Here is a 27,918-nt window from a genome sequence, read left to right as displayed (position 1 = left end):
GGTGGCCAAAGTATTGCAGTTTCAGCTTTAGCATCAGTCCCTCCAATGAACACCCAGGATTGATCTCCTTTAGAATGGACTGGTTGGATCTCCTTGCAGTATAAGGGACTCTCAAGAGTCTTCTCCAATACCACAGTTCAAAAGCATCGATTCTTCGGCGATCAGCCTTCTTCACAGTCCAACTCTCACATCCATACATGACCATGGGAAAAACCATTGCCTTGACTAGACGGACCTTGGTTGGCAAAGTAATGTCTCTGCTTTTTAATATACTATCAAGGTTGGTCATAACTTTCCTTCCAAGGAGCAAGCGTCTTTTAATTTCATGGCTTCAATCAGCATCTGCAGTGATTTTGGAGCCCAAAAAAATAAAGTCTGACACTGTTTCCACTGTTTTTTCATCTATTTCCCATGAAGTGATGGGACCGGATGCCATGATCTTTGTTTTCCGAATGTTGAGCTTCAAGCCAACCTTTTCACTCTCCTCTTTCACTTTCATCAAGAGGCTTTTGAGTTCCTCTTCACTTTCTGCCATAAGGGTAGTGTCATCTGCATATCTGAGGTTATTGATATTTCTCCCGGCAATCTTGATTCCAGCTTGTGCTTCTTCCAGCCCAGCGTTCCTCATGATGTACTCTGCATATAAGTTAAATAAGCAAGGTGACAATATACAGCCTTGACGGAAACTATAAACAAGGTGAAAAGACAACCCTCAGAATGGGAGAAAATAATAGCAAAGGAAACAACTGACAAAGGATTAATTTCCAAAATATATAACAGCTCAAGCAAATCAATAAGAGAAATACAAACAACCCAATCAAAAAGTGGGAAAGGACCTAAACAGACATTTCCCCAAAGAAGACATACAGATGGCTAACAAACACTTCAAAAGATGCTCAGCAGTGCTCATTATTAGAGAAATCAAAACTACAATGAGATAACCACCTCACACGTTTAGAATAGCCATCATTAAAGAGTTTACAAACAATAAATGCTGGAGAGGCTGTGGAGAAAAGGGAACCCTCTTGCATTGCTGGTGGGAATGTAAATTGATACAGCTACTATGGAAAATGGTATGACGATTCCCTTAAAAAACTAGGAATAAAACCACCATATGACCCAGCAATCCCACTCCTAGGCATATATCCTGACGAAACCAAAATTGAAAAGGACACATGTAGCCCAATGTTCACTGCAGCACTATTTACAATTGCTAACACTGAAGCAACCTAGATGTCCATCAACAGATGTAGCTGTGCTACATATACACAATGGAATACTACTCAGCCATAAAAAGGAACACATCTGAGTCAGTTCTAATGAGATAGACGAACCTAGAGCCTATTATACAGAGTGAAGTAAGTCAGAAAGAGGAAAAAAAGTATCACATACTGATGCATACGTATGGAATTTTGAAAGATGGCACTGATGAATTTATTTGCAGGGCAGCAATGAAGAAACAGACATAGAGAACAGACTTATGGATACAAGAGGAGGGGAGGAGAGAGAGGGTGAGATGTATGGAGACAGTAACATGGAAATTCACAATACCATATGTAAAACAGATAGCCAGTGGGAGTTTGTTGTATGACTCAGGGACCTCAAAGAGGGGCTCTGTAACAAAACCTAGAAGAGTGTGATGGGGAGGGAGATGGTAAGGAGGTTTGCGAGGGAAGGGACATGGGTGTACCTATGGCTGATTCTTGTTGATGTCTGACAGAAAACCACAAAATTCTGTAAAACAATTATCCTTTGATTAAAAGTAAATATATATATATATATATATATATATTTTTTTTTTTTTTAAATACACCAAAAAAATCTACAAACAATAAATGCTGGCAACAGTGTGGAGAAAAAAGAATCCTCCTACACTGTTGGTGGAATGCAAACTGTAACAGCCACTAGAGAGAACAGTGTGGAGGCTCCTTAAAAAACTAAAACTAGAACTACCATATGACTCAGCAATCCCATTCCTGGGCATATATGCAGGAAAAAACCATCATTCAGAAAGAAACATGTACCCCATTGTTACAGCAGCACTATTTCCAATAGTCAGGACATGGAAGCAACCTAAAAATCCATCATAAAGAAAATGTGGTATACACATACAATGGAATATTACTTAGCCATAAAAATGAACAAAATTGTGCCATTTGCAGACATGTGGATGGACCCACAGACTACCATAGAGTGAAGTAAAAGAGAAAGAGAAAAACAAGTATTGTTTCTTTTTTAAAATAAGTTTATTTAATTTTATTTTTAATATGAGGATAATTACTTCACAATATTTTGATAGTTTCTGCCAGACATCAATATGAATTTGCCATAAGTATACATATGTCTCCTTCCTTCTGAACCATGGTTTAAATATTATTTATTAACACATATTCCACATAGAAAAATGGTATAGATGGACTTATTTGTGAAACAGAAAGACAGAGAACAAACATATGGATACCAGCGGAGTGAGGGACTGGGATGGACTGGGAGACTGGGCCTGGTATATCTGCACTGGCGCATGGTGGCATTCAGTCGCTTAGTCGTGTTCGACTCTTGATGCTGCGAACCCATGGACTGTAGCCCGCCAGGCTCCGCTGTCCATGGGACTTTTCAGGCAAGAATACTGGAGTGGGTTGTCATTTCCTCCTCCAGGGGATCTTCCCAACCCAGGGACTGAATCTGGATCTCCTGCAATGGCAGGTGGATTCTTTACCACTGAGCCACCTAAGAAGCACCATATATACACTACTATGTATAAAATAGATAACTAATGAGAACTGATTGTATAGCACAGGGAACTCTACTCAATGCTCTGTGATGACCTAAGTGGGAAGGAAATGCCAGGAAGAGGGTATATATATATATATGTGTGTGTATATATACGTATGGCTGATTCACTTTGCTATACAGCAGAAACTAACACACACAGCATTTTAAAGCAACTATACACTGATTTAAAATAAAGAAAACAAACTCTGTTGTTAATCATTAACAAGTAGCTCAGCTTACTGTCACAAAGGCATTCTTGCCTACACATGTAGAGTTGACCAAATACCTACCTACAGAAAGGAGTTGCCTGAGAGATACTGAGAAACATTTATTTTTCTTATTAAAATGGCATGTCAGCAGCAGAATCAAACTTTCTAATACTTGGAAAGTACCTCAGAAATGAAGCATTTATAGAATCTTACCTCTCCTTCATCGGTAAATGTTATTTTCTTATTTACTTTAAAATTTCTCTTCATTACTTTTTTTGCTTCTGCAATCTTGGTCACTTTTTTCTTCACACTGGATTTAGAAGGTTCTTTCTTCTGTGTCAGAATATATCAAAAAAACAAAAAGCACAGATGATTAGTTAAATGGCTGTTTTATATTAACAATTTAACACTGGCAATACACTTTCCAAACTTCAACGTGTTCATTGCTCATTGACTAATGAGAAGCACCAAAGTTGCTATCTAAAAATAAAAATTATCAGTGCTAAAGAGTTTAAATTTCAATATGAGTGTTAGACATAAACAATCTTAAATTTCTACTGTTACTAAACTGTGCTATCCTGATAATGTTGAAGCATTAGAAACTACATGATAATGTTATAAATAGACATATAAGAAGAGAAAGCAAGCTATCTTTCAGCTAAAAACAACACACTTAAAAAATAGCTATAACTTCCAAGAAAAAACTTAAAATGTTTAGACTAGAAAAATGTTTCCCTGGAAAGCAAAATGACTCTAATACATTGTTTTTGACTTCCTCCCATTACAGTAATTCACTATATGAATACTGGAAAACATCGTATGATAGGTAAGTTGTGTTCAAAGGTGAAATGGTCTTACTGCACAAAAGTGAAATGTGTTCAAAGGTGAAAAGTCTTACTTCTGACTCAAGAAGTAAGACTTGTGAACAGGAATTTTGTCAACCAAAATAAATTGCTCCCTTTAGTACCATGTGAACACAGAGCACTAATAAGACTTTCCTCCACCCAGTCATTACTCCCATACCCTCTCTACCCTGCAAACACTTTATCAAAGAACACACCAACACAACGACCAGGTTGGAGATTATGTTCCTAACTCCTACTAGATCTTAGTTTTATCACTAGGCTGATTCTTAACAATCCTGATAAGGATTATCTTCCAGATACTTTGTCATCAACCTCCAACTTATGATAGAGAGAATGCCTATCAAACAGTGCAAAGCTGAGGGGCTCATTATAACGTAAAAATAATTAAACAGACTGATGCTAAAGCTGAAACTCCAATACTATGGCCACCTCATGCGAAGAGTTGACTCACTGGAAAAAGACTGATGCTCAGAGGGATTGGGGGCAGGAGGAGAAGGGGACGACAGAGAATGAGATGGCTGGATGGCATCACCAACTTGATGCATATGAGTTTGGGTGAACTCCGGGTGTTGGTGATGTACAGGGAGGCCTGGTGTGCTGCGATTCATGGGGTCGCAAAGAGTCGGACACAACTGAGCGACTGAACTGAACTGAAGCTTTAATTGCTTAAATAAAAGCACAAAAAAATAATGAGGAGAAACAGGAGCAAACTTTCTGGAGGTAATGAGACTGTTCTACTGCTTAATAGGAGTCTGTGTATACACCTGTCGAAATTCATCAAACGTTACACTCAAAATTGGTGTGTTTCATTGTATATAAATTTCTACCTCAAGAAAGAATCCTGTAAACAATACTGAACTTTAGTTAATGCCAGGCAAGCTGAAGTATATGGAGAAAAGTACAATGATATTGGCAACTCAGTCAAAAATGCATTAAATGAAAAAAGGATGATGAATGGGTTGACAGTAAACTACATGAGAAAGGAAATACGGTAAAAAGATAATTGCATAATATGAGTGACGGCTATTTTGGTATCAAAGCACACTTTTTCAATCTCTCCGTATGTTTGAATTTTTTTGTAATAAAACACAAAAGACCAGTCACAGAACAAGAGAAATGGTCAAAAAGCAAAGATACCAAAAACTGTCAGAATAAAATAAAATAATAGAAAAATCAATCCTTCAGAGTGAAACCGCAGAATGATGTGGGTCTATATCAAGAGATTTAGGGAAATCCATGATATCACTGAAATTAAATAACAAAACTTGGGGGTATTTACATCTTTGCAATTTTATGTTAATCATGGTTTCTAAAAGGGATCTGTGTTCTCCCCCTCCTACCTACACACACTAAAAGGTTAAATTGTCTGTTTGTTTTAGGGAAGTCACTGAAAGAAGGAACAGAAACGCCAACATGGGTGAGAAGACAAACATGCATTTTAACAACAGGCTGTGGTGTTGGTCTGATATTCTAGAATTAATCCTCACTCATTCAAATACACATTGTTATCAACACAGAGGATATCATAGTACATAATGCCCCAGCAGTGAAAGAGACACGCATTCTCAACCCTCAAGGAACCTAACTTAATCAATGGGGGAAAATTTTTAAATTATTTAATCACAGATGTATTAAGTGCTCCGACAAAATATATAGGATGAATTCTTTAACAAGGTGCCTGCCCTAGCTAGTCTAGAGTAAGGAGAAGTCAAAGAAACCTTCCTTTTGAGGAACAGATGTTTGAACTGAGTAGCAAACATCACTGCATTAGTGATATATTCGTGATGAACAAATACCTTCTGTGTGTCCACTGATGGAGTATTTCATATACAGCTTATAGAATTTTAGTTCAATGTCATTTTTTGAATATTAATTTTAGCAGGTAACACATGTTTATTTTGTAAAGGATATTCAGTTAAAAAGTTGTATGTATGCCTTCTTCAGCTATCTCAGTTTATGTCCCAAGAATCAAATGAATTTTGAGAATAAGTTTGCTAGTGTGTGAGACAGTCCAATTGTACAGTAGTTTGAACATTCTTTGGCATTGTCTTTCTTTGGAATTGCAATGAAAATTGACCTTTTCCAGTCCTGTGGCCACTGCTGAGTTTTCCAATTGGCTGGCATATTGAATGCAGTACTTTCATAGCATCATGTTTTAGCATCTGAAACAGCTCACCAGGAATTCTATCACCTCCACCCGCTTTGTTCATAGTCATGCTTCCTGAGGCCCAACTGACTTTGCATTCCAGGATGTCTGGCTCTAGGTGAGTGATCACATCATCGTGGTTATCTGGGTCATTAAGATTTTTTTTGTACAGTTCTTCTGTGTATTCTTGCCACCTCTTCTCTGCTATTAGGTCCATACTGTTTCTGTCCTTTATTGTGCCTATCTCTGTATGAAATGTTCCCTTGGTATCTCTAATTTTCTTGAAGAAATCTCTAGTTTTTCCCATTCTATTGTTTTCCTCTATTTTTTTGCACTGATCACTGAGGAAAGCTTTCTTATCTCTCCTTGCTATTCTTTGGAACTCTGCATTCAAATGGGTGTATCTTTCCTTTTCTCCTTTGCCTTTCGCGTCTCTTCTTTTCTCAGCTATCTGTAAGGCCTCCTCAGACAACCATTTTGCCTTTTTGCATTTCTTTTTCTTGGGGATGGTCTTGATCCCTGCCTCCTGTACAATGTCACGATCCTCCGTCCATAGTTCTTCAGGGACTCTATCAGATCTAATCCATTGAATCTAGCATATGTGTACTTAAATTTTGAAAGATATTTCCAAAGAAGTTATACAAATATATACTCTAATCAACAATTTGAGAGTAACTGATTCTCCATATCTATTTAAACAAAGTATATTAGGCTTTACATTTAGCAGTCAACTAGGCAAAAAATAACTCAGGGAAATTATAATATGCATTTTATACTAAACACAGCAAGAGATCTTTACAAAGGCATTTATTTTTCAGTGCACTGTATGTATCTTTTGTCAGCATTTTTAATGAATTTCAGGAATTTTATTTGTAAAATTTCTTCATTTGTTAAAGACGCTTCAATATTTTCTACCATTTATGTTTATACCTTTGCCATATAGGGTAATATTATTTTGTTTCCCTTTGCTTTGGTTTTAAGAAGCAGATATTTATAATATTTATAAAATTAACTTTTTAAATAACAAAATTTCCATGTTTTCTAGGTTAGTGCCATACTTCATCAAAGTATAATGAAAGATTTCCTGACAAGACATAAAACATCAAAATCCCATTTTCATTTCTATTTGTACTTCTTCTACATCATGTATGCTATACTTTAAAATAAAATGCCAAGAGGAAAATGTCATAAAATACAAAGTTGATAAAGCATCAAGTCATTCTTGACAGTGATCGCTGAAGCAGGTTGCCAGGAATAACTTGGAAGATAAAAGAACAGCTACAAATATAATAACAGTTCCTATCAAACGGGCCATGTCAGTTAATATTGGCCTCAAAAAGATTCAAAACATGATCAATGAGAAAAGCCTACCTGAGCATAAGCATCTAAAAATTAAGAACACTAACAAATAAACTATCAAGCCTGATGCGAATCTTAGAGGATACCTATTATGCCTTCATGTTAAAGATCAGGGCATTTGTAGCATTTATAAACACTACTTTTCCAAATTCCAAAAGTACTTAACTTTAGTACCCAAAGTTAGGTACTTTAGTACCTAAGTAACCAAACCTAATAAAACTAGTTTATTTTTTTTTTTCCTAAAAAAGGCAAAATTGCCTGCCATGTAAACATAATCTTCAAACATCCTGTATTATTGGCTTCCCTGGTGACACAAATGGTAAAGAATCTGTGTGCAATGCAAGAGATCCGGTTCAATCCCTGGTTGGGAAGATCCCCTGGAGCAGGGGATGGCAACCCACTCCAGTATTCTTGCCTGGAAAATTCCATGGACAGAGGAGCCTGGCGGGCTACAGTCCATGGAGTCACAAAGAACTGGGGCACAACTGAGTGACGAGCACACACACATCCTATATTTACTGAACTACAGTAATTCACATATTTTAATTTTACAATATGAATTAAGGATACACTGCTTGACAATTTTAAAGCTATCTAAACTTCTCTGATAATTAGTGATATACCTGTTGCCCATTGGTATGTCTTCTTTGGAAAAAGAAGTCTATTTGCATCATTTGTCCATCTAAAAATATGATTATTTGCCTTTTTGTTTGTTTTTGAGTTGTATGAGTCCCTTATATATCTAAGATAATATTGACCAGTTATCAGATATATAGTTTGTAAATATTTTCTCCCATCCTAGATTGCCTTTTTAACTTGTTTCATTTGCTGTGTAGAATTTTTAGGTTTGATGTAGTCTCCTTGCTTATTTCAGCCTTTGAGCCTATGCTACGGGCATCTTAACCAAAAGATCACTGCTCAGAATATGCTACTCAAATTACAAGACCCTAACCCTAACCCCTTTCTGATAACAATCATAATAGCCGTTACAGAATTTATTTGTATATTTGTCTCATTACTTGATATTTTTGCCAATATCAAGGAAAACTGCCTAAAAGACCCATTCTATAAATCCTTCCAAATTTTTAAATACTTTATAAATAATGTGTGTTATTCAAACACAAAATCAAACATATAAAAGCCTACACTGTCCAGCAAAGTTCTTCACTTTTTGAAGGTTAGATCAGTTCTTATGATTATACTAAAACTCAAAAATAAGTAAACGTTAAGCTTTCCCTATTCTGCATGATCCATAAAGCCATGCACCACTAATTACACTGTAGTCTTTCCCTTTTTCTATTCTGTATGGTCAATAAGACCATGTACTGCTAATACACTGAACTGCAGTTTCAATGTATAAAGTAATAAGAAATGATTAACATAACTACAACATGTTAAGCAGCAATGACAAGATATTTATTATGAAATATTTATGATTCTTTTTAACAGAGTCATTTTAACCATTCAACATAAATAGTTAAACACACAAATGAGTACTGCGATCTCTTCAAGAAAATCAGAGATACCAAGGGAACATTTTATGCAAAGATGGGCACAATGAAGGACAGAAACGGTACGGACCTAACAGAATCAGAAGATATTAAGAAGAGGTGGCAAGAATACACAGAAGAACTATACAAAACAGTTTTAGTGACCTGGATAACTATGATGGTGTGATCACTCACCAAGAGCCAGACATCATGGAATGTGAAGTCAAGTGGGCCTTAGGAAGCATCACTATGAACAAAGTTAGTGGAAGTGATGGAATTCCAGCTGAGCTATTCAAAATCCTAAAAGATGATGCTATGAAAGTGCTGCACTCAATATGCCAGCAAATGTGGAAAACTGAGCAGTGGCCACAGGACTAGGAAAGGTCAGATTTCATTCCAAACCCAAAGAAAGGCAATGCCAAAGAATGTACAAACAATCACACAACTGTGCTCAACTGAAATGACAGCAAGGTAATGCTCAAAATCTTTCAAACTAGGCTTCAACAGTATGTGAACGGAGAACTTCCAGATACACAAGCTGGATTTAGAAAAGGCAGAGGAACCAGAGATCAAGTTGCTAACATCTGTGGGGCCATAGAAAAATCAAAGGAATTCCAGAAAAACATCTACTCTTGCTTCATTGAATACGCTTAACCTTTGACTTTATGGATCACAACAAGCTGTGGAGAATTCTTAAGGAGAAGGGAATACCAGACCACCTTACCTGCCTCCTGAGAAATCTGTATCCAGGTCAAGAAGCAACAGTTAGAACTGGACATGGAACAATGGACTGGTTCAAAATTGGGAAAGAAGTATGTCAGGGCCATATATTGTCATCCTGCTTATTTAAATTATATGTGGAGTACATCATGCAAAATGCCGGGCTGGATGAAGCACAAGTTGGAATCAAGATTGCCAGAAGAAATATCTATAACCTCAGATATGCAGATGATAGCACCCTAATGGCAGAAAGCGAAGAGGAACCAAAGAGCCTCTTGATGAAGGTGAAAAAGGATAGTAAAAAAAGCTAGCTTAAAACTCAACACAAAAAAAAACTAAGATCATGGTATCCAGTCCCATCACTTGATGGCAAATAGATGGGGAAAAAAATGGAAGCAGTGACAGACTTTATTTTCTTGTGCTCCAAAATCACTGTGGAAGGTGACTCCAGCCATGAAATTAAAAGACGCTTAGAAAAGCTATGACAAATCTAAACAATGTATTAAAAAGCAGACATATCATTTTGTCGGCAAAGGTCTGTATAGTCAAAGCAATTGTTTTTCCAGTAGTTATGTACAGATGTGAGAGTTGGATCATAAAGAAGGCTGAGCACCAAAGAATTGATGCTTTTGATCTATGGTGTGGGAGAAGACTCTTGAGAGTCCCTTAGACTGCAAAGAGATCAAACTAGTTAATATTAAAGTAAATCAGTGGCAAAACCAACCAATATAATATTGTAAAATAATTAGCCTCCAATAAAAAAAAAGAAAAAAAAGACTAAAGATAAAAATTTTTTAATAAATAAATAAAAGTGGTTCCTGTCAAAAAGAAAAAAAAAATAAAATAAAGTAAATCAACCCTGAATATTCATTGGAAGGACTGTTGCTGAACCTGAAGCTCCAATACGTTGGCCATCTGATGCAAAGAGCTAATGCACTGGAAAAGACTCTGATGCTGGGAAAGATTGAGGGCAGGAGGCAAGGGGGTGACAGAGGATGAGATGCTTGGATGGCATCATCGATTCAATGAACATGAGTTTGTGCAAACTCCAGGATATATTGAAGTACAGGGACTCCTGCCATGCTGCAGTCCTTGAGATCACAAAGAGTTGGGCACAACTGATGACTGAAGAACAACAAAGGCACAACCAATCTTCACAAAGATTTTTGATCGCTAGAGTCCTCCTTCATGATTCCTACTCCCTGAATCTACAGTTTAACTTAGAATACATTACATTTCCTGCTTCTTAACCTGCCACCATAACCAGTGAATGTTTTCACAAAAACAATTTTCAAATCTAATACAGTTGCCATTGTTCTCTCTTTCTTACTGTTCAAAAATTCCCCCACCAAAGACTCATTGAAACACCAGTGTTTTTTTTCCTTCAACATGTATCTTCTTTTTGTCATTAATTTCTTGTCAGAATTAACACAAATTTTTCCCTGATTGTAAAAAGCTTCTTCATAGCATTTCAGTCTAATACTTCTTTAAATCTCATTTATTCTAACTAGTCTAGGTAAGACTTAAATTTCTTTTCTCCACCTCAACCATATTTTACTCTGCTTATTTCCTTAATTTAAGTCTCATCCTCAACTGAGTTTCATAGCCAGGCAAACCCATCACTATCTCTACGTTATCTACTATATTCAATGGTTCATTCTAACTTTGCAGCAGTTTTTATACTGTTGCAATGCATAAAATATAAAGATAACTCATATTTCTAATTCACTACCTTAGTAAATTTATCTTTAGTTCAATGAAACTATCTAGGCTGTTTATTATTATTATTTTTTTTTGCTAGCCAAGAAATACGTACTATTTGCTCCAACCATGCCCCTCACTCCACACCGAAGCCACTATAGAGGCAATTTCTCAGGTATTTCCAATTCTTCAGCAAAATTAGAGCTAGCCACATTTGCTTTAGGGATTCAATTTTTAACCTGCCACTTTAATAAACATTTCTATATTAGGAAGCAGGCAGCTGGAAGCAATTTTGAGAAATACAGCCTGAAACATGCTTTTTGCCTCTCTTTTTAGATTTTAGAAATGACAGCATGGATATCATTTTTAACGAGTGTCCAAACTGGCAACATCACATTTCTGTTGTCTCCTACAACTTCTGAAATTCTTCGAGAACTTACAAATATTATAAGCTACATACTAAAAATTCAGCAGTATAAGAAGGAAAGCTAATTTCTATCACATATTCATTCAGTTAAGAAAGTTAAGGGAGACTGACTCCGTAAGGGAGGCAATAATGGTGGTAATAAACTAAATTAAAAGACTTGGGGCAACACTGATGCAACTACTATAAAAACTATGACGCTAAGGTACACTCTCTCTTGGGGAAGCAGCTATTTACTTCTCTACAATTTTATACATACATATTCTACGATGTTATACACAAAAACATACACACTTCTCGCTCTAAATTAGAGAAAGAGAATTTCTATGATTTAAAGCCTTCACGAAAAGCTACAATAAGAGAACTAAGATATATACTAAATTCAAACTGGACTCGGTAACTGATTAGTTAAGCCATTTTTGACATGCATTGTAACACATTTAAGAGGTGCTGATGTCAACCTCTCATACTCCCAACACAAGGTAATTCATTGCTACAGGTTATGCGTGGTTTTAACATCTGCCATTTTTTAAATTGGCTAACATTACTAAATCACAAGTCATGCATGGGCTATATCTTAACTAAGAGAGCAATAATAAACTCACCACCAAATCCAGTAAAAGTCATATTCACAACTACATGTACGTCATGTTTCTAAGCTCTGCCTTCTATTGTTTACAAAGTTACCTAAGAATAAAGTACCAAATGAAAGGTCAAAGGCCAGTCTACACATTAACATTTTTAAAAAGTGTGTTTGTATGATATCCAGTCATTTAAAACTGGATATTCTTTAAAATACACCATTTATTAAATAGTGGTCAGTAAAAGCAGAGGAAGTAAAGAGACACCTGGAGTAACAGGCAAATTTGGCCTTGAAGTACAAAACGAAACAGGTCAAAGGATACAGAGTTTTGCCAAGAGAATGCACTGGTCATAGCAAACACTCTCTACCAACAACACAAGAGAAGACTCTATACATGGACATCACCAGATAGTCAATACAGAAATCAGACTGATGATATTCTTTGCAGTGAAAAATGGAGAAGCTCTATACAGTCAGCAAAAACAAGACCAGGAGCTGACTGTAGCTCAGATCATGAACTCCTTATTGCCAAATTCAGACCGAAATTCAACAAAGTAGGGAAAACCACTAGATCATTCAGGTATGACCTAATTCAAATCCCTTATGATTATACAGCAGAAGAGTCAAATAGATTCAAGGGATTAGATTTGACAGACAGAGTGCCTGAAGAACTACGGACAGAGGTTCATGACATTGCACAGGAGGCAGGGATCAAGACCATCCCCAAGAAAAAGAAATGTAAAAAGGCAAAATGGTTGTCTTAGGAGGGCTTATCAACAGCTAAGAAAAGATGAGAAGCGAAAGGCAAAGGAGAAAAGGAAAGATATAAGGATCTGAACGCAGAGTTCCAAAGAATAGCAAGGAGACATAAGAAAGCCTTCCTCAGCGATCAGCGCAAAGAAATAGAAAAAAACGACAGAATGGGAAAGACTAGAGATCTCTTCAAGAAAATTAGAGATACCAAGGCAACACTTCATGCAAAGATGGGCACAATTTAAGACAGAATGGTACAGACCTAACAGGAGCAGAAGATATTAAGAAGAGGTGGCAAGAATACACAGGAGAACAATACAAAAAAGATCTTCATGACCCAGATAATCACAATGGTGTGATCACTCACCTAGAGCCAGACATCCTGGAATGCGAAGTCAAGTGGGCCTTAGGAAGCATCACTACGAACAAAGCAGGTGGAGGTGATGAAATTCCAGTTGAGCTATTTCAATCCTAAATGATGATGCTGTGAAAGTGCTGCACTCAATATGCCAGCAAATTTGGAAAACTCAGCAGTGGCCACAGGACTGGAAAAAGTCAGTTTTCATTCCAATCCCAAAGAAAGGCAATAACAAAGAATGCTCAAACTACCGCGCAGTTGCACTCATCTCACAGGCTAGCAAAGTAATGCTCAAAATTTTCCAAGCCAGGCTTCAACAGTATGTGAACCGTGAACTTCCAGAATTTCAAGCTGGATTTAGAAAAGGCAGAGGAACCAGAGATCAAATTGCTAACAATGGATCATCAAAAAAGCACAACAGCTCCAGAAAAACATCTACTTCTGCTTTACTGACTATGCCAAAGTCTTTGACTGTCTGGATCACCACAAATTATGGAAAATGCTGAAAGAGATGGGAATACCAGACTACCTGACCTGCCTCCTGAGAAATCTGTATAGAGGTCAAGAAGCAACAGTTAGAACTGGACATGAAATAGCAGACTGGTTCCAAATCGGGAAAGGAGTACGTCAAGGCTGTATATTCTCACCTTGCTTATTTAACTTATATGCAGAGTACATCATGAGGAACCCTGGGCTGGAAGAAGCACAAGCTGGAATCAAGACTGCCGGGAGAAATATCCATAACCTCAGATATGCAGATGACACCACCCTTATGGCAGAAAGTGAAGAGGAACTAAAGAGCTTCCTGATGAAAGTGAAAGAGGAGACTGAAAACGTTGTCTTAAAGCTCAACATTCAGAAAACTAAGATCATGGCATCTGGTCCCAACACTTCACGGGAAATAGATGGGGAAACAGTGGAAACAGTGGCTGACTTTATTTTGGGGGGCTCCAAAATCTCTGCAGATGGTGACTGCAGCCATGAGATTAAAAGACGCTTGCTCCTGGAAGAAAAGCTATGACCAACCTAGACAGTATATTAAAAAGCAGAGACATTATTTTGCCGACAAAAGTCCATATAGTCAAAGCTATGGTTTTTCCAGTAGTCACATACGGATATGAGAGTTGGACTATAAAGAAAGCAGAGTGCCAAAGAATTGATGCTTTTGAACTGTGGTGCTGGAGAAAACTCTTCAGAGTCCCCTGGACTGCAAGGAGACCCAAACAGTCCATCCTAAAGGAAATCAGTCCTGAATATTCATTGGAGGAACTGATACTGAAGCTGAAACTGCAATATTTTGGCCACCTGATGAGAAGAACTGACTCACCTGAAAAGACACTAATGCTGGGAAAGATTGAAGGTGGGAGGAGAAGGGGACGACAGAAGATGAGCATCACTGACTCAATGGTCATGAGTTTGAGTAAGCTCCAGGAGTTTTTCATGGACAGAGAGGCCTGGCATGCTGAAGTCCATGGGGTTGCAAAGAGTCGGACACCACTGGGCGACAGAAAAGAACTGATGCAAAACGTAATAATGATTTTAAAACAGTGGCATTATTAAATACAGAACCAGAAAGGGTCAAAAGGTCAAAATCACCTAGAGAAAAAACACCTGATACACATGTTATCTGTAGAAGTTAAGAGGATTTCAAGATCGTATAACCAATGCCAGCAAAGTTAGGGCTGGCATTCTAAATACTGTTGGGGGGGGGGGCGGTAGGCAAAAATGATAAAGGGGAATAGTAAGTACAAACGTCTAGCTATAAAATATATGTCACAGGGACATGATGTATAGCATAGGGAATATAGCCAATAATATAGCCTTAACTTTTGACAGATGGTAACTAGATTTACTGTGGAGACCACTCTGTGATATAAAAAATGCTGAATCATTATATTGTAGCCCTGACACTAAGGTAAAATCATAAATCAACTATACTTAAAAATTACCTGTGCTGCTGCTGCTAAGTTGCTTCAGTCGTGTCCAACTCTGTGCGACCCCATAGACGGCAGCCCACCAGGCGTCCCCATCCCTGGGATTCTCCAGGCAAGAACACTGGAGTGGGTTGCCATTTCCTTCTCCAATGCATGAAAGTGAAAAGTGAAAGTGAAGTCGCTCAGTCGTGTCCGACTCTTAGCGACCCCATGGACTGCAGGCTACTAGGCTCCTCCGTCCATGGGATTTTCCAGGCAACGGGAGTGGGATGCCTATACTGACAATCAAAAAGACCCCAACACCTAGTTTGTGTTCTTACCTTTACACCATGAAGTGAAGTGAAGTTAAAGTCGCTCAGTTGTTTCCAACCCCTTGCTATCCCATGGACTATATAGTCCATGGTATTCTCCAGGCCTGAAAACTGGAGTTGGGTAGCCATTTCCTTCTCCAGGGGATCTTCCCAACCCAGAGATTGAACCCAGGTCTCCCACATTGCAGGCTGAGCCACCAGGAAAACTGAGCCACCAGGAAAACCCACTTTATATCATATATAAAAATAAAATATATAAGAAACATCTCAGAAACCACACTTACCTCTGAGAATCATAATTTTCCTGAACACTTTCAAAGACTCCATAAAACAGAAATCAAAAGTTGGGCAACAACAAATGGTTTTCTTTAAAACACAAGGAATCACTCAAGGAATGTATTATAAAAGTGTCTTTCTTAGCAGGACCATATACACAACTAAATCTGACGTCTAATTTTTTAAAAATCTCTCAAAAGCCTAACAACTAGAAAAAAGTTTTCTGTCCTTCATTACTCTATTACTTTGTCCTTTATGTCCTGGCAAAATGCATGCTGAGTATGCAGTGATCAATATAATTTCAATCTGCCCTTTTTAAACTTAAACATTTTAAAAAGTCTGACAGCAACTGAAAGGTTTTGACAGATTCCTGTCCATTTATTTGTTTTTCTTCTATCTTAGAATGAGTCCCTGCTATTTCATTAGTAAATCTTTAACACTAAAATGTAATATTCTGAATTTTAACTGACTAGTTCAAAACTGGGAAAGAAGTATGGCAAAGCTGTCTATTTTTACCCTGCTTACTTAACTCATCTGCAGAGTATATCATGCAAAATGCCAGGAAGGATGAATCACAAAGTGGAATCAAGACTGCAAGGAGAAATATAAACAACATCAGATATGCAAAAGATACCACTCTAATGGCAGAAGTGAACAGGAACTAAAGAGCCTCTTGATGAGGGTGAAAGAGGAAAGTGAAAAAGTTGGCTTCAACTCAACATCCAAAAAACTATGATCGTGGCATCTGGTCCTGTCATTTCATGAAAAATAGAAAGGAAAAAAGTGGAAGCAGTGACAGATTTTATTTTCATGGGACCCAAGAAAATACTGCAGATAGTGACTGCAACCATGAAATTAAAAAAATGTGTTCTCCTTGGAAGTAAAGCTATAATAAAACTACACAGCATATAAAAAGCAGAGACATCACTTTGCTGATATAGGTCCATATAGTCAAAGCTATGTCTTTTCCAATAGTCATGTACAGATGTAAGAGTTGGATCATAAAGAAGGCTGAGTGCCAAAGAAATGATGCTTTTGAATTGTGGAGCTGGAGAAGATTCTTGAGAGTCCCTTCGAATGCACAGAGACCAAACCAGTCAATCCTAAGGCATATCAATGCTGAATAGTCATTGAAAGGACTATTTCTAAAGCTGAAGTTCCAATACTTTGGCCACCTAGGAAAGACTGAAGGCAAAAGGAAAAGGGGTGGCAGAGGATGAGACGGTTAGACAGCTCACCAACTCAGTGGACGTGAATTTGCGTGAACTCCAGGAGATAGTGAAGGAGAGGGATGCCTGGCATGCTGCCCTCCATGGAGTCACAGAGAGTCAGACTTAGTGACTGAAGAATAACACTAAGATGTAACATTCTGAACTAAAAGTTACTAAAAACTGCTATAAACTACAATTCCCCAAGTAGTGAAACAAAATTTTTGCTAAGCTCCAAACTCCTGATGCTCCATAGCCAAGCAACACTTTTAATTTTTTTACATCACTCTTCTTCTTACTGTTCCAGTCACAGACTATGCAGGAGTTAGCAATATCCTTGATGCACAGCAAAGGAAATCATGAACAAAATGAAAAGACAACCTACAAGCTGGCAGAAAGTATTTGCAAACAATGCATCTGCCAAGGGCTTAATTTCTAAAATACACAGACAGCTCACACAACTCAACAACAAAATAAAAACCCAGTCAAAAAAAGAAGACAGATGACACAGACATTTCTCCAACAAAATATATAGATGGTTAATAGGCACATAAGAAGATGCTCAACACTGCTAATTATTAGAAAATAGCAAATCAAAACTACTGCAGTATCAACTCACACCGGTCAGCACAACCATCATGAAAAAGTCTACACATAATAAATCCTTGACAGGATGTGGAGAAAAGGGAACTCTACTACATTGTTTGTGCAGTCACTATGGAGCACAGTATGAAGGCTCCTTAAAAAAAACTAAAACTAGTCATCATATTATCCAAAAATCTCACTCCTGGGCATATATCCAGAGAAAATATAATTTGAAAAGATACAGGTACTGTAGTATTCACTGAAGCGCTATTTACAACAGTCTAGACGTGAAAGTAACCTAAATGTCCATCGACAGATGAATTGATAAAGAACATGTGGTATACACACATACACAGACACACACACACACAAATAGGGCTGCCCAGTGCGGTCACTGGTAAAGAGTCCACCTGCCAATGCAGGAGACACAAGAGACTCAGGTTCAATCAGGAAGATGCCCTGGAGTAGGAAATGGCAACCCATTCCAGTATTCTTGACTGGAAAATTCCATGGACAGAGGAGCCTGGCAGGCTACAGTTCATGGAATAAGAAAGAGTTGGGCACGACTGAGCAACTGAACACACACACACACACATACCCCGGCCACACACACACACAATGGAATATTACCCAGACATAGAAAAGAATGAAATAATGCCATTTGCAGCAATACAGATAGATCCCGAGATTATCACAGTAAGTGAAGTACTGTTAGTTGCTCAGTCATGTCCGACTCTGCAATCCCATGGACTGTAGCCCGTCAGGTTCCTGTCTATAGGATTTTCCAGGCAAGAATACTGGAGTGGGTTGCCATTTCCTCCTCAAGTCAAATAAGTCAAAGACAAATATATGATACCACTTATATGTGAAATCTTAAAAAAATGATATAAATGAACTTACCTAAAAAACAGAAAGAGACTCACAGTCAGAAAACAAACTTACGTTACCAAAGGGGAGGCGGGTAGATAAATTAGGAAATTTGGGATTAGCAGATACAAACTACAATATATATATATATACACACACACACATACATATATATATAATGTCTAAACAAGGTCCTACTGTATACCACAGGGAACTATATTCAATATCTCTAATAAACCATAATGAAAAAGAATACGAAAAAGAACATATATACACACACACACATATATATACATACATTCTCTCTCTCTCTCACACACACACTTCCCAGGTGATGCTAGTGGTAAAGAACCTGCCTGCCAATGCAGGAGACTTAAGAGACACGGGTTTGATCTCTGGGTCAGGAAGATCCCATGGAGGAGGGCATGGCAACCCAGCCCAGTATTCTTGCCTGGAGAATCCCATGGACAGAGGAGTCTGGTGAGCTACAGCCCATAGGATCACACAGAGTCAGACACAAGTGAAGCAACTTGGCACGTCACACACACACACACACACACACACAAACACACACACAGGTACAACTGAATCACTTGCTGTACACCAGAAACTATCACATCATAAATTAATTATACTTCAATGGAAAAAATGCTTGAAATTCTCCCCGAAAAGGAAAGTTAAATTAAGATTCAACACTGAAAAGGCTCAGGAGAGGCAAGCAGGGCTGCAGGCCTCAGGTCCTCCCCTAGCCCTGGAGAGTGTGGGCTGCCCTGAGAGGGGTGGCTTGGCCACAGGCATTTTGGTGGGTTAGTGAAGGAATGAGGAGAAAAGCACAAGGCTGTCTCTTTCCAGTCTCTGGGCATGCCTGCTTGCCTGCCAGGGCTTTCGAGAATATAGACAAAGCCTTGAAAGCTGTTATTTAAACTGGCCAAAGACAACTTCTGACCTGCATAATGTAATAGAACAGGTCAGAAAACATTAACCAGTAGAAGTGTGGAGGAGGGAAGTACAGTATGCTGCAATCCATGGGGTTGCAAAGAATTGAACACAACTTAGGGACTTAACTGAACTGAAAGGAGTATCATGGTAAAGAAATACAAGGTTTACAAGCAAAAGTAATGAAAAAGGTAACCAGACTGAAAAAGGAACGAATTTTAGATGCACAGAGACTAGAAGAATTCTTCACCAAAAATCAACAGCTGAGAGAGCAACAGAAAGTCATTCATGAAACCATTAAAATTTTAGAAGATCAATTTAGAGCAGGATTATGTAATTGCTGTGTACTAACTGAAGAACATATGAGGAAGAAACAGCAAAGTCTGCAAATTTTTGGCAGCAGAATCTTAAACTTATCACAGAGCTTATGAATGAAAAGAATACAGGAAAAAAATAGTTTTCTGAACAGCTGCAGCAGAAAATTGAGAATAATTAACCACATCAAGCAACTGATTGTGAATCTGAGGAAGATGTTATGTTATTCTAGATTCACCAATAACAACCTGTTCATTTTCTAGTGCTAACTGGCTATGAAGAAAGGAAAACCTCCACGTCCGATACACAGAACAAACAAACAAACCTCCAAGTCCGATACACAAACTAAACTGGAGCACTCGGGTGTGCACAGGAATTGAGAAAAGTACCAAAGTCTTCAACTCAACCACAACATAAACCTAATGAAAGTGAAATTACATTGGCGGACACTTGTGATTAGAGTCAAGCTCCAATGGCTAAAACACATGGAAAAAGCAGTTATCCTCCTGATAATATAGCTACAGTTGCTGCTGAAACACCTGGACTTTGTGTTCAAGAAGAATCTGAATCTCAAGGCCCTAAGAGCCCTCTTGGTGATGAACTCTACCACTATTTGGAAGGAGATCACAAAAAAAGGAATACAAATTTGTCCTCTTCTCTTTTAGAGACCAGGAAAATAACCCACCTGAAAACAGAGCCTTTCAGTAACACTTCTAGATCAGAGAAACCTAGATCAAAATCTGAAGATGGTACCTTTTTCAAACATCCTCACCTTGGGGCTGAAGTGAACAAGATCATTAACCAGTCATCTTCTAATAAGCAGATACTTATAAATAAAAATACAAGTGAATCCATAAGCAGCATAGCATTGATGATAACAAAGATACTGATAAAGATAAACTTGCGGTATCCCTGAAGCCACTGGGAGGCAGAATCAAAAGGAAGAAAACTGAGGAAGAAAAGTGAAGATGAAGTTAAGCACCCCCAAGCCTCTTTTGATAAAGAAAAAGAGTTTTATCTTCCACTGGATAGGCATTCTTCCATGAATGGAGACTATGGGATGGATGGATAAACCTCTGGATCTGTCTGATCCATTTTCAGCTATTCAGTGTCAGGAGAAAAGCCAAGAAAGTCAGAACTCTAAAATCAGACTTAGGCAAGTGACTCTCCAGTAGTCATGTATGGATGTGAGAGTTGAACTATAAAGAAAGCTGAGCACAGAAGGATTGATGCTTTTGAGCTGTGGTGTTGGAGAAGACTCTTTAGAGTCCCTTGGACTGCAAGGAGATCCAACCAGTCAATCCTAAAGGAAATGAGTCCTAAATATTCATTGGAAGGACTGATGCTGAAGCTGAAACTCCAATACTTTGGCTACCTCATTCGAAGAACTGACTTATTGGAAAAGACCCTGATGCTGGGAAAGATTGAAGGCAGGAGGAGAAGAGGATGACAGAGGATGAGATGGCTGGATGGTATCACCGACGCAATGGATGTGAGTTTGAGCAAGCTCTGGGAGTTGGTGATGGACAGGGAAGCCTGGTGTGCTGCAGTCCATGGGGTCGCAGAGTCAGACACAACTGAAGTGACTCTCCATGAGGCCCTGAAGCCCATTCCGAAATGGCTCTTCCTCAAGACGTAAGGCCTTGAGTGTGAGCTGCAGGTTAATCAAAGATTCCCCAGAACAGCCCTGTTTACAGGAGTACCTTTTCTGGTCCTTGAGTAATCTCCAGATAATGAAACACTGTTATAAATAATGGAAGAAAATTCTGTATTTAAAATCTCTCTACATCCACACAGAAGTTTGGAAATAATCTTTTGATGACGTGAAGGGTGCTGATTCTCATGAGTCTATAATGATAAAAACCAGGTCAGTCCATGGAGCATGTAAACTTGCATCAGTTCTTCAGTTAAATCCACACAGAATTGCTAAAGCAAAGCCTCCACAAAAAACCAAGATATATCCTTAAAAATATTCAGTGGAGTATAGATCCAGGAGCAGACCTTTCCAGTATAAAATGGTAATACTGTAGTAGATACAAAGGATGGCAGTCAGTCAAGAATAGCAGGAAGAAAAACAGTGGACATGGACTGTACACTGGTTAGTGAAACTATGCTTGTAAAACTGAAGAAGCAAGAGGAGAAGGGAGAAAAAGTCCAAATGGAGAAAGAAAAATGAATGATAGTTTGGAAGATGATATGAATCCTGTCTGGTGGATAGCTTCTCCCAGGTGGCAGATAAAGAGAAGGAACTATTATTACCAAAAAACCAAACACTCCTAGTAAAAAAACAAGATAAAGTAAAACAAAAAGCATTTTTGGAGCCTTATTTTAAAGGTGATGAAAAGAGACTGACTTACAAAATTTTCCTCATATTGAGGCAGTGTGGAAAAAGGGAGAGAGAAGAAAATTGCTTGGACACACATGTAAGAAATGTGAAATTTTTATGCAGAAGACCTTGATCCCTCTCCTCATCCAAAAAGACGGCAGCCTTACAATGTAATATTCCTTCCTAAAGGCAAAGAGCAGCAGAAACAGAAGAGAGGACAATATTTTTAGTTATTTACAGTTAAAAACTGGTATTACACAGACTTTCTGATCTTCTGTAAATTGATTTATAAGTCATTTTTCTATTGAAAGTATTTAAATGGCATTTATCCATCACATAGACTATTTAAAACTGTAGATAAGTTTATGTTGTATTTTCTTGCTTTTGCATCTTTAAAATAATAAAGCATTTTTATTTTGCATTCTAAAGTTAACAGCTGTTTATTACTTTATTTGGTAATGAAAGTGAAAGTCACTCAGTCGTGTTCAACTTTTTTAGACAGTCCATGGAGTTCTCCAGGCCAGAATACTGGAATGGGTAGCCTTTCCCGTCTCCAGGGGATCTTCCCAACCCAGGGATCAAACCCAGGTCTCCCGCATTACAGGCAGATTCTTTACCAGCTGAGCCACAAGGGAAGCCCAACAATACTGGAGTGGGTAGCGAATCCCTTCTCCGGCAGATCTTCCCAACCCAGGAATCAAACCAAGGTCTCCTGCATTATAAGTGGATTCTTTACCAACTGAGCTATCAGGGAAGCCCTCATTTGATAACACCAAATTACAGTTTTGAAAATAAAAAAGTTTCAACATTTGCTATCTTTTGAGACATTTTCTAATTTTCTTCCTCAGTCTTCTTTCTGGTGATTATGTTTCATGGGTTTGTTATACTCTACTTCTATTTTTAAGAAATTCTTCCACTTCTAGGGACTTACCGGCCATCCACTGGTTAGGAATCTGCCTTCTAAGGCAGGAAACACAGATCTGATCCCTGGCTGGGGGACTAAGATCTCATATGCCGTGGAGCAAACTATGCCTGCATGCCACAACTAGGTCTAGAGAAGCCTGCACCACAAGGAGATATCTTCATGTGACACAACAAAGATCCAATGTAGCCAAATAAATAAATAAATATTTTTTGAAAGTTCTTCTATGTCTATTTTACTCCTATTTAGACACCATGCCAAACTCCCTGAGGATATGGACTTCATCTTACTGGCTGTTTAATTCTTCAAGTAAGTGCCTAACAACCATTAATTTGTGAAGCTGAGCTGAGACTAGCCAAATCAAGACCAATTTTGTTGACAACAACACGCATTCAAAGACGCTGAAAAGCATTCTTCTGTTACCTATTCCAACATCAACATAAACAGCATAATATTTCACACTTGACTCTTACTCATTGAGAAAATGGATTCATTGACCCTGGTTATGATGCAAGGAGTAGAACTTGTCTGTAAATGTAGTCAGGAGTCACTCTGGGTGCCTCATCAATGAGGTGGAATCACTACTTCACCCCCTTCTCCCAGCAGAAGAGACAGAATGAGAGCCTCTTCCCTTAGCAAGGCAAACCCAACTTCCCCTGGGCCTCAGGTCTCCACATGCTGGACAGATGAACTTTTAGATGATTATAGGCATCCACTATATTCTGTCTGATTCCCAAGTTGTCTGTGTGACAATTCATGAATAAGGTTGATCTACCACTTGTTCTCTATAAGACAGAATAACATATAGGACAGGAGAACTGCCTACGCTTTATATCGAGCTGACTGTCAAAGCTCTGGCATCCTCTGTCATCCCAAAATGACAGGAAACCAGTGCCTTACCTTCTCCTTGCTGATTCTGGCTCTTCTCCATAAGATGTACCCTGTTTCCAATAAAGCCTATTTCTTAACCCATGCCATGATACTGTGAAATTTGTCTTAAGTTCCAATACATGACAAGTGCCAACCCAGATGGACTTATCAGTAAATCAGAAGGTCACTAAACCTTTGAGAAGTTTATAGAACAGTAGCTAATGAGAGATGCCATCCGCCAGATGCCATGCTAGATGTTTTACATTTCATTTACTTCTCACAACTTTAATTTTGAGGTATTTCCTGCATCTTACAGGAATTAAATTAAACAAGTATCCTGCTAAAAGAGATAGAGTCAGGTTCTAAACACAGACCCATCAAACTCAAATTTTATAATCTCAAACACTGAAGCTTATGCTCTTCTCAGAACTCCACAATGTCACTGATGTAAAAACTTTTGGAACACTGTTTGAGGAAACTTTAGTTTACTTTCCAAACACTGGAGAATATAACCTCTCTGAGACTGAAATACAGTTTCTACTTGAGCAAATTCTGTTTTAGAGAATTCATTAAATAAAGAATACATGTGTTGCAATGGGACACCTATTGCTATCTTTTCTCACCATAATTAAAAGAATGAATTACATTAATATTGGTTGGTGCAAAGGTAATTGCAGTTTCAGACTGAATTTTAAATCATTATGCTGCTGCTGCTGAGTCACTTCAGTCGTGTCCGACTCTATGTGACCCCATAGACGGAAGCCCACCAGGCTCCGCCGTCCCTGGGATTCTCCAGGCAAGAACACTGGAGTGGGCTGCCATTTCCTTCTCCAATGTGTGAAAGTGAAAAGTGAAAGTAAAGTCGCTCAGTCGTGTCCGACCCCTAGCGACCCCACGGACTGCAGCCTACCAGGCTCCTCCATCCATGGGATTTATATATAACTAGCCTCAAATACATCTTTATTAATCAAAATAGGAACTATTAAACACATTTTTGCCAATGAGAAATAAGTTTATTTCTGTAGCATAAAAATCCATGCTTCAGGATTCGGCAAATGCTTGGAAAGTATTTTCTGCCTCCTGCTGGTTGTGAAAAAGATTGTCAAGATGTTTGAAGAGGTTGGCGAGAGGTCAGGTGAATATGGAGGATGAAACAAATCTTCGTAGCCTATTCATTCAACTTTTGAAGTGCTGGTTGTGCAACATGCGGTCGGGCACTGTGGAAAAGAATTGGGTCCTTTCTGTTGACCAATGTCGGCTGAAGGCACTGCAGTTTTTGGTGCATCTCACTGATTTGCTGAGCATACTCTCAGATGTAATGGTTTCCCTGGGATTCAGAAAGTTGTAGTGGATCAGATTGGCAGCACACCACCAAACAGTGACCATGACCTTTATTTGGTACAAGTTTGGCTTTAGGAAGTGCTTTAGGAGTGCCAAGTTCTCCTTGGTCCAACCACTGTGCTGGCTGTCTTATAAAATCTTCTTTTCGTCACACATCACAATCTGATCAAGAAATGGTTCATTGTTGTTGGATAGAATAAGACAAGACAACACTTCAAAACAACATTTTTTTGATTTGCTGTCAGCTCATGAAGCACACACTTATCAAGTTTTTTCACCTTTCCAGTTTGCTTCAAGTGGAGAATGACCATAGGATGACTGACACTGAGTTCTTCAGCAACTTCTCATGTAGCTATAAGAGGATCAACTTCAAAGATCCTCTCAACTGATCCTTGTCAACTTCTGATGGCCAGCCACTGTGCTTCTCATCTTCAAGGATGTCTTCTTTGCAAAACTTCTTAAATAGCCACTGCACTGTACATTCACTAGGAGTCCCTGGGCCAAACGTGTTGTTGATGCTGAGTTGTCTCTGCTGCTTTATGACCCATTTTGAACTCAAATAAGAAAACTGCTGAAATTTGCTTTTCGTCTAACATCATTTCCCTAGTGTAAAATAAATATAAACTAAACAGCAAGTAATGTCATTAGAAAAAAACATAAAGTCAGAAGTGCACATTAAAATGATGTATAACAGTACCACATTAAGAATGTATTCCAATATCAAACAGCAAAGGTCAACAATGCAAAACCGCAATTACTTTTGCACCACCCTAATAGCAACCAAGAAAAGTACTCTCTTCACTAAAAAATTAACGGACCTTTCAAATCGCATAAGCAATTAATATTAGTCAAAATCCAAACCTAAATGCTTTTTGCAAGTTCCAGTGTTACCCTTCAATAACTCTATGAAAAAAATCTGAATTTTCTTATGTCACTTTAGGAAAAAGAAATAGTAATCTTGTACGGATGGAGGTGAAATAAAATTGGGTGGGGGGTGTGGAGTTAATAAAAGTTAGGTGACACAATTCAGGGAAGACTAGGAACAAAAGAATCAGCACATACAGATCAAAACAGCCATGCAAGGTAAAGACATTTCCCCCCTAATAGAAACCTAACCAAACCATCAACTCTAAATAGGGAAAACATATTGACAGGATGCATAATAACTGTGTTCCATCTCCCAAATTATTTTCCTCCTTATGCCAAAAGAATGCCTGAGTATAAGAATAGAAGTGGTTAAGTTCAAAAGAAACAAGTATTAGTGAAACATGAAATGAATCTTTAGGACCCAGTGTGGCTACTTCCAAGTTAGTATGCTATCACTGACCAAGACTACTTAAAACATATCCTAAACTGGCTCTTCTCCAAAAACTTGAATTATTTACACCATACAATACTTTGAAGGATTTGGCTGAATCATTAATAACTCAACAATGATCCTAATAAAAGATTTAACTAAAACTAATTTCAAAAATATTTAACTTCAATCTAAGCAAGTAAACAGGTTGAACTGATGTGAATTTTTTTCTAGTAAATGAAATTAACTCTCTACTCATGTAGTAAGATTTCCAGAGTTAACATATTATGAAACTCACTAATAATTTGCCTCATTAATTCTGAATCTAAGATGCTAGACGTCAAAACTTCCTAATAAAGACCACAAACTATCACAGAATAATTTGACCAAAATAATAGTATTACCAGTTATTTCTATGAGCACCTACAGTAAGGCTCTTTCAGCTAAAGGCAAAGCATCTGCATATCTGGATGGCACTTTGGCATGAACTAACCATTTTAAGAATGGTAAGTTATAATTCACTGCTTTGTCAGAAAACAGGTGCTATACCTTGACAATCTAAGTAAGCTCTACCTTACTCTGAGAAGGACACACGCATGGGGCCAGGAGGGTGGGCAGGCACACAGAGCAAAGGCGCAGATATGAATGTTTCTACAGAGTCATCTTCCCTGAATTTACCCTGGCATCATCTCTCCATTTTACTTAAGAGAGGTATTGAAAATTGCCATATAAAATGTATTATAACACTTTTATGTACTGTGGGACACTGTTGAATTGCAAGGGAAAGCTGTGCTTCTTTAAAGTACAAGAAAATTCTCTCTGTGTGGAAAAACTGTTTCCTTTTAAATTTGGCAATTAAGACCTCAGAGTCAAATTCCTGGGGAAACAGTGGAAACAGTGTCAGACTTTAATTTTTTGGGCTCCAAAATCACTGCGGATGCTGATTGCAGCCATGAAATTAAAAGACGCTTACTCCTTGGAAGAAAAGTTATGACCAGCCTAGATAGCATATTAAAAAGCAGAGACAATACTTTGCCAACCAAGGTCTGTCTAGTCAAGGCTATGGTTTTTCCTGTGGTCATGTATGGATGTGAGAGTTGGACTGTGAAGAAAGCTGATCGCCGAAGAATTGATGCTTTTGAACTGTGGTGCTGGAGAAGACTCTTGAGAGTCCCTTGGACTGGAAGGAGATCCAACCAGTCCATTCTAAAGGAGACCAATCCTGGGTGTTCACTGGAAGGACTGATGCTAAAGCTGAAACTGCAATACTTTGGCCACCTCATGCGATGAGTTGACTCACTGGAAAAGAGTCTGATGCTGGGAGGGATTGGGGGTAGGAGGAGACGGGG

The 27,918-nt window shown here is 38.2% G+C and overlaps 1 protein-coding gene and 1 pseudogene across 1 annotated transcript in view; one reads left to right on the top strand and one right to left on the bottom strand.

The window, feature by feature from the left end:
* DDX10 (DEAD-box helicase 10) overlaps positions 1-27,918 on the bottom strand; it is a 329,965-nt gene that overhangs the window by 149,724 nt on the left and 152,323 nt on the right. The window contains exon 14 of the mRNA XM_055422984.2: positions 3,195-3,314. Coding sequence (XP_055278959.2) covers positions 3,195-3,314 — 120 coding nt within the window. The remainder of the gene's footprint in view (positions 1-3,194; positions 3,315-27,918) is intronic.
* LOC148775549 (DNA endonuclease RBBP8-like) lies at positions 18,350-25,083 on the top strand (annotated as a pseudogene).

The sequence above is a fragment of the Moschus berezovskii genome, chromosome 14 (genome assembly GCF_049115385.1).
Source record: "Moschus berezovskii isolate FMDL1 chromosome 14, NW_MosBer_1.0, whole genome shotgun sequence".
Lineage (NCBI taxonomy): Eukaryota > Metazoa > Chordata > Mammalia > Artiodactyla > Moschidae > Moschus > Moschus berezovskii.
The sequence above is the reverse complement of the archived record's forward strand: the minus strand, read 5'-3'. Positions and strand labels throughout refer to the sequence as shown.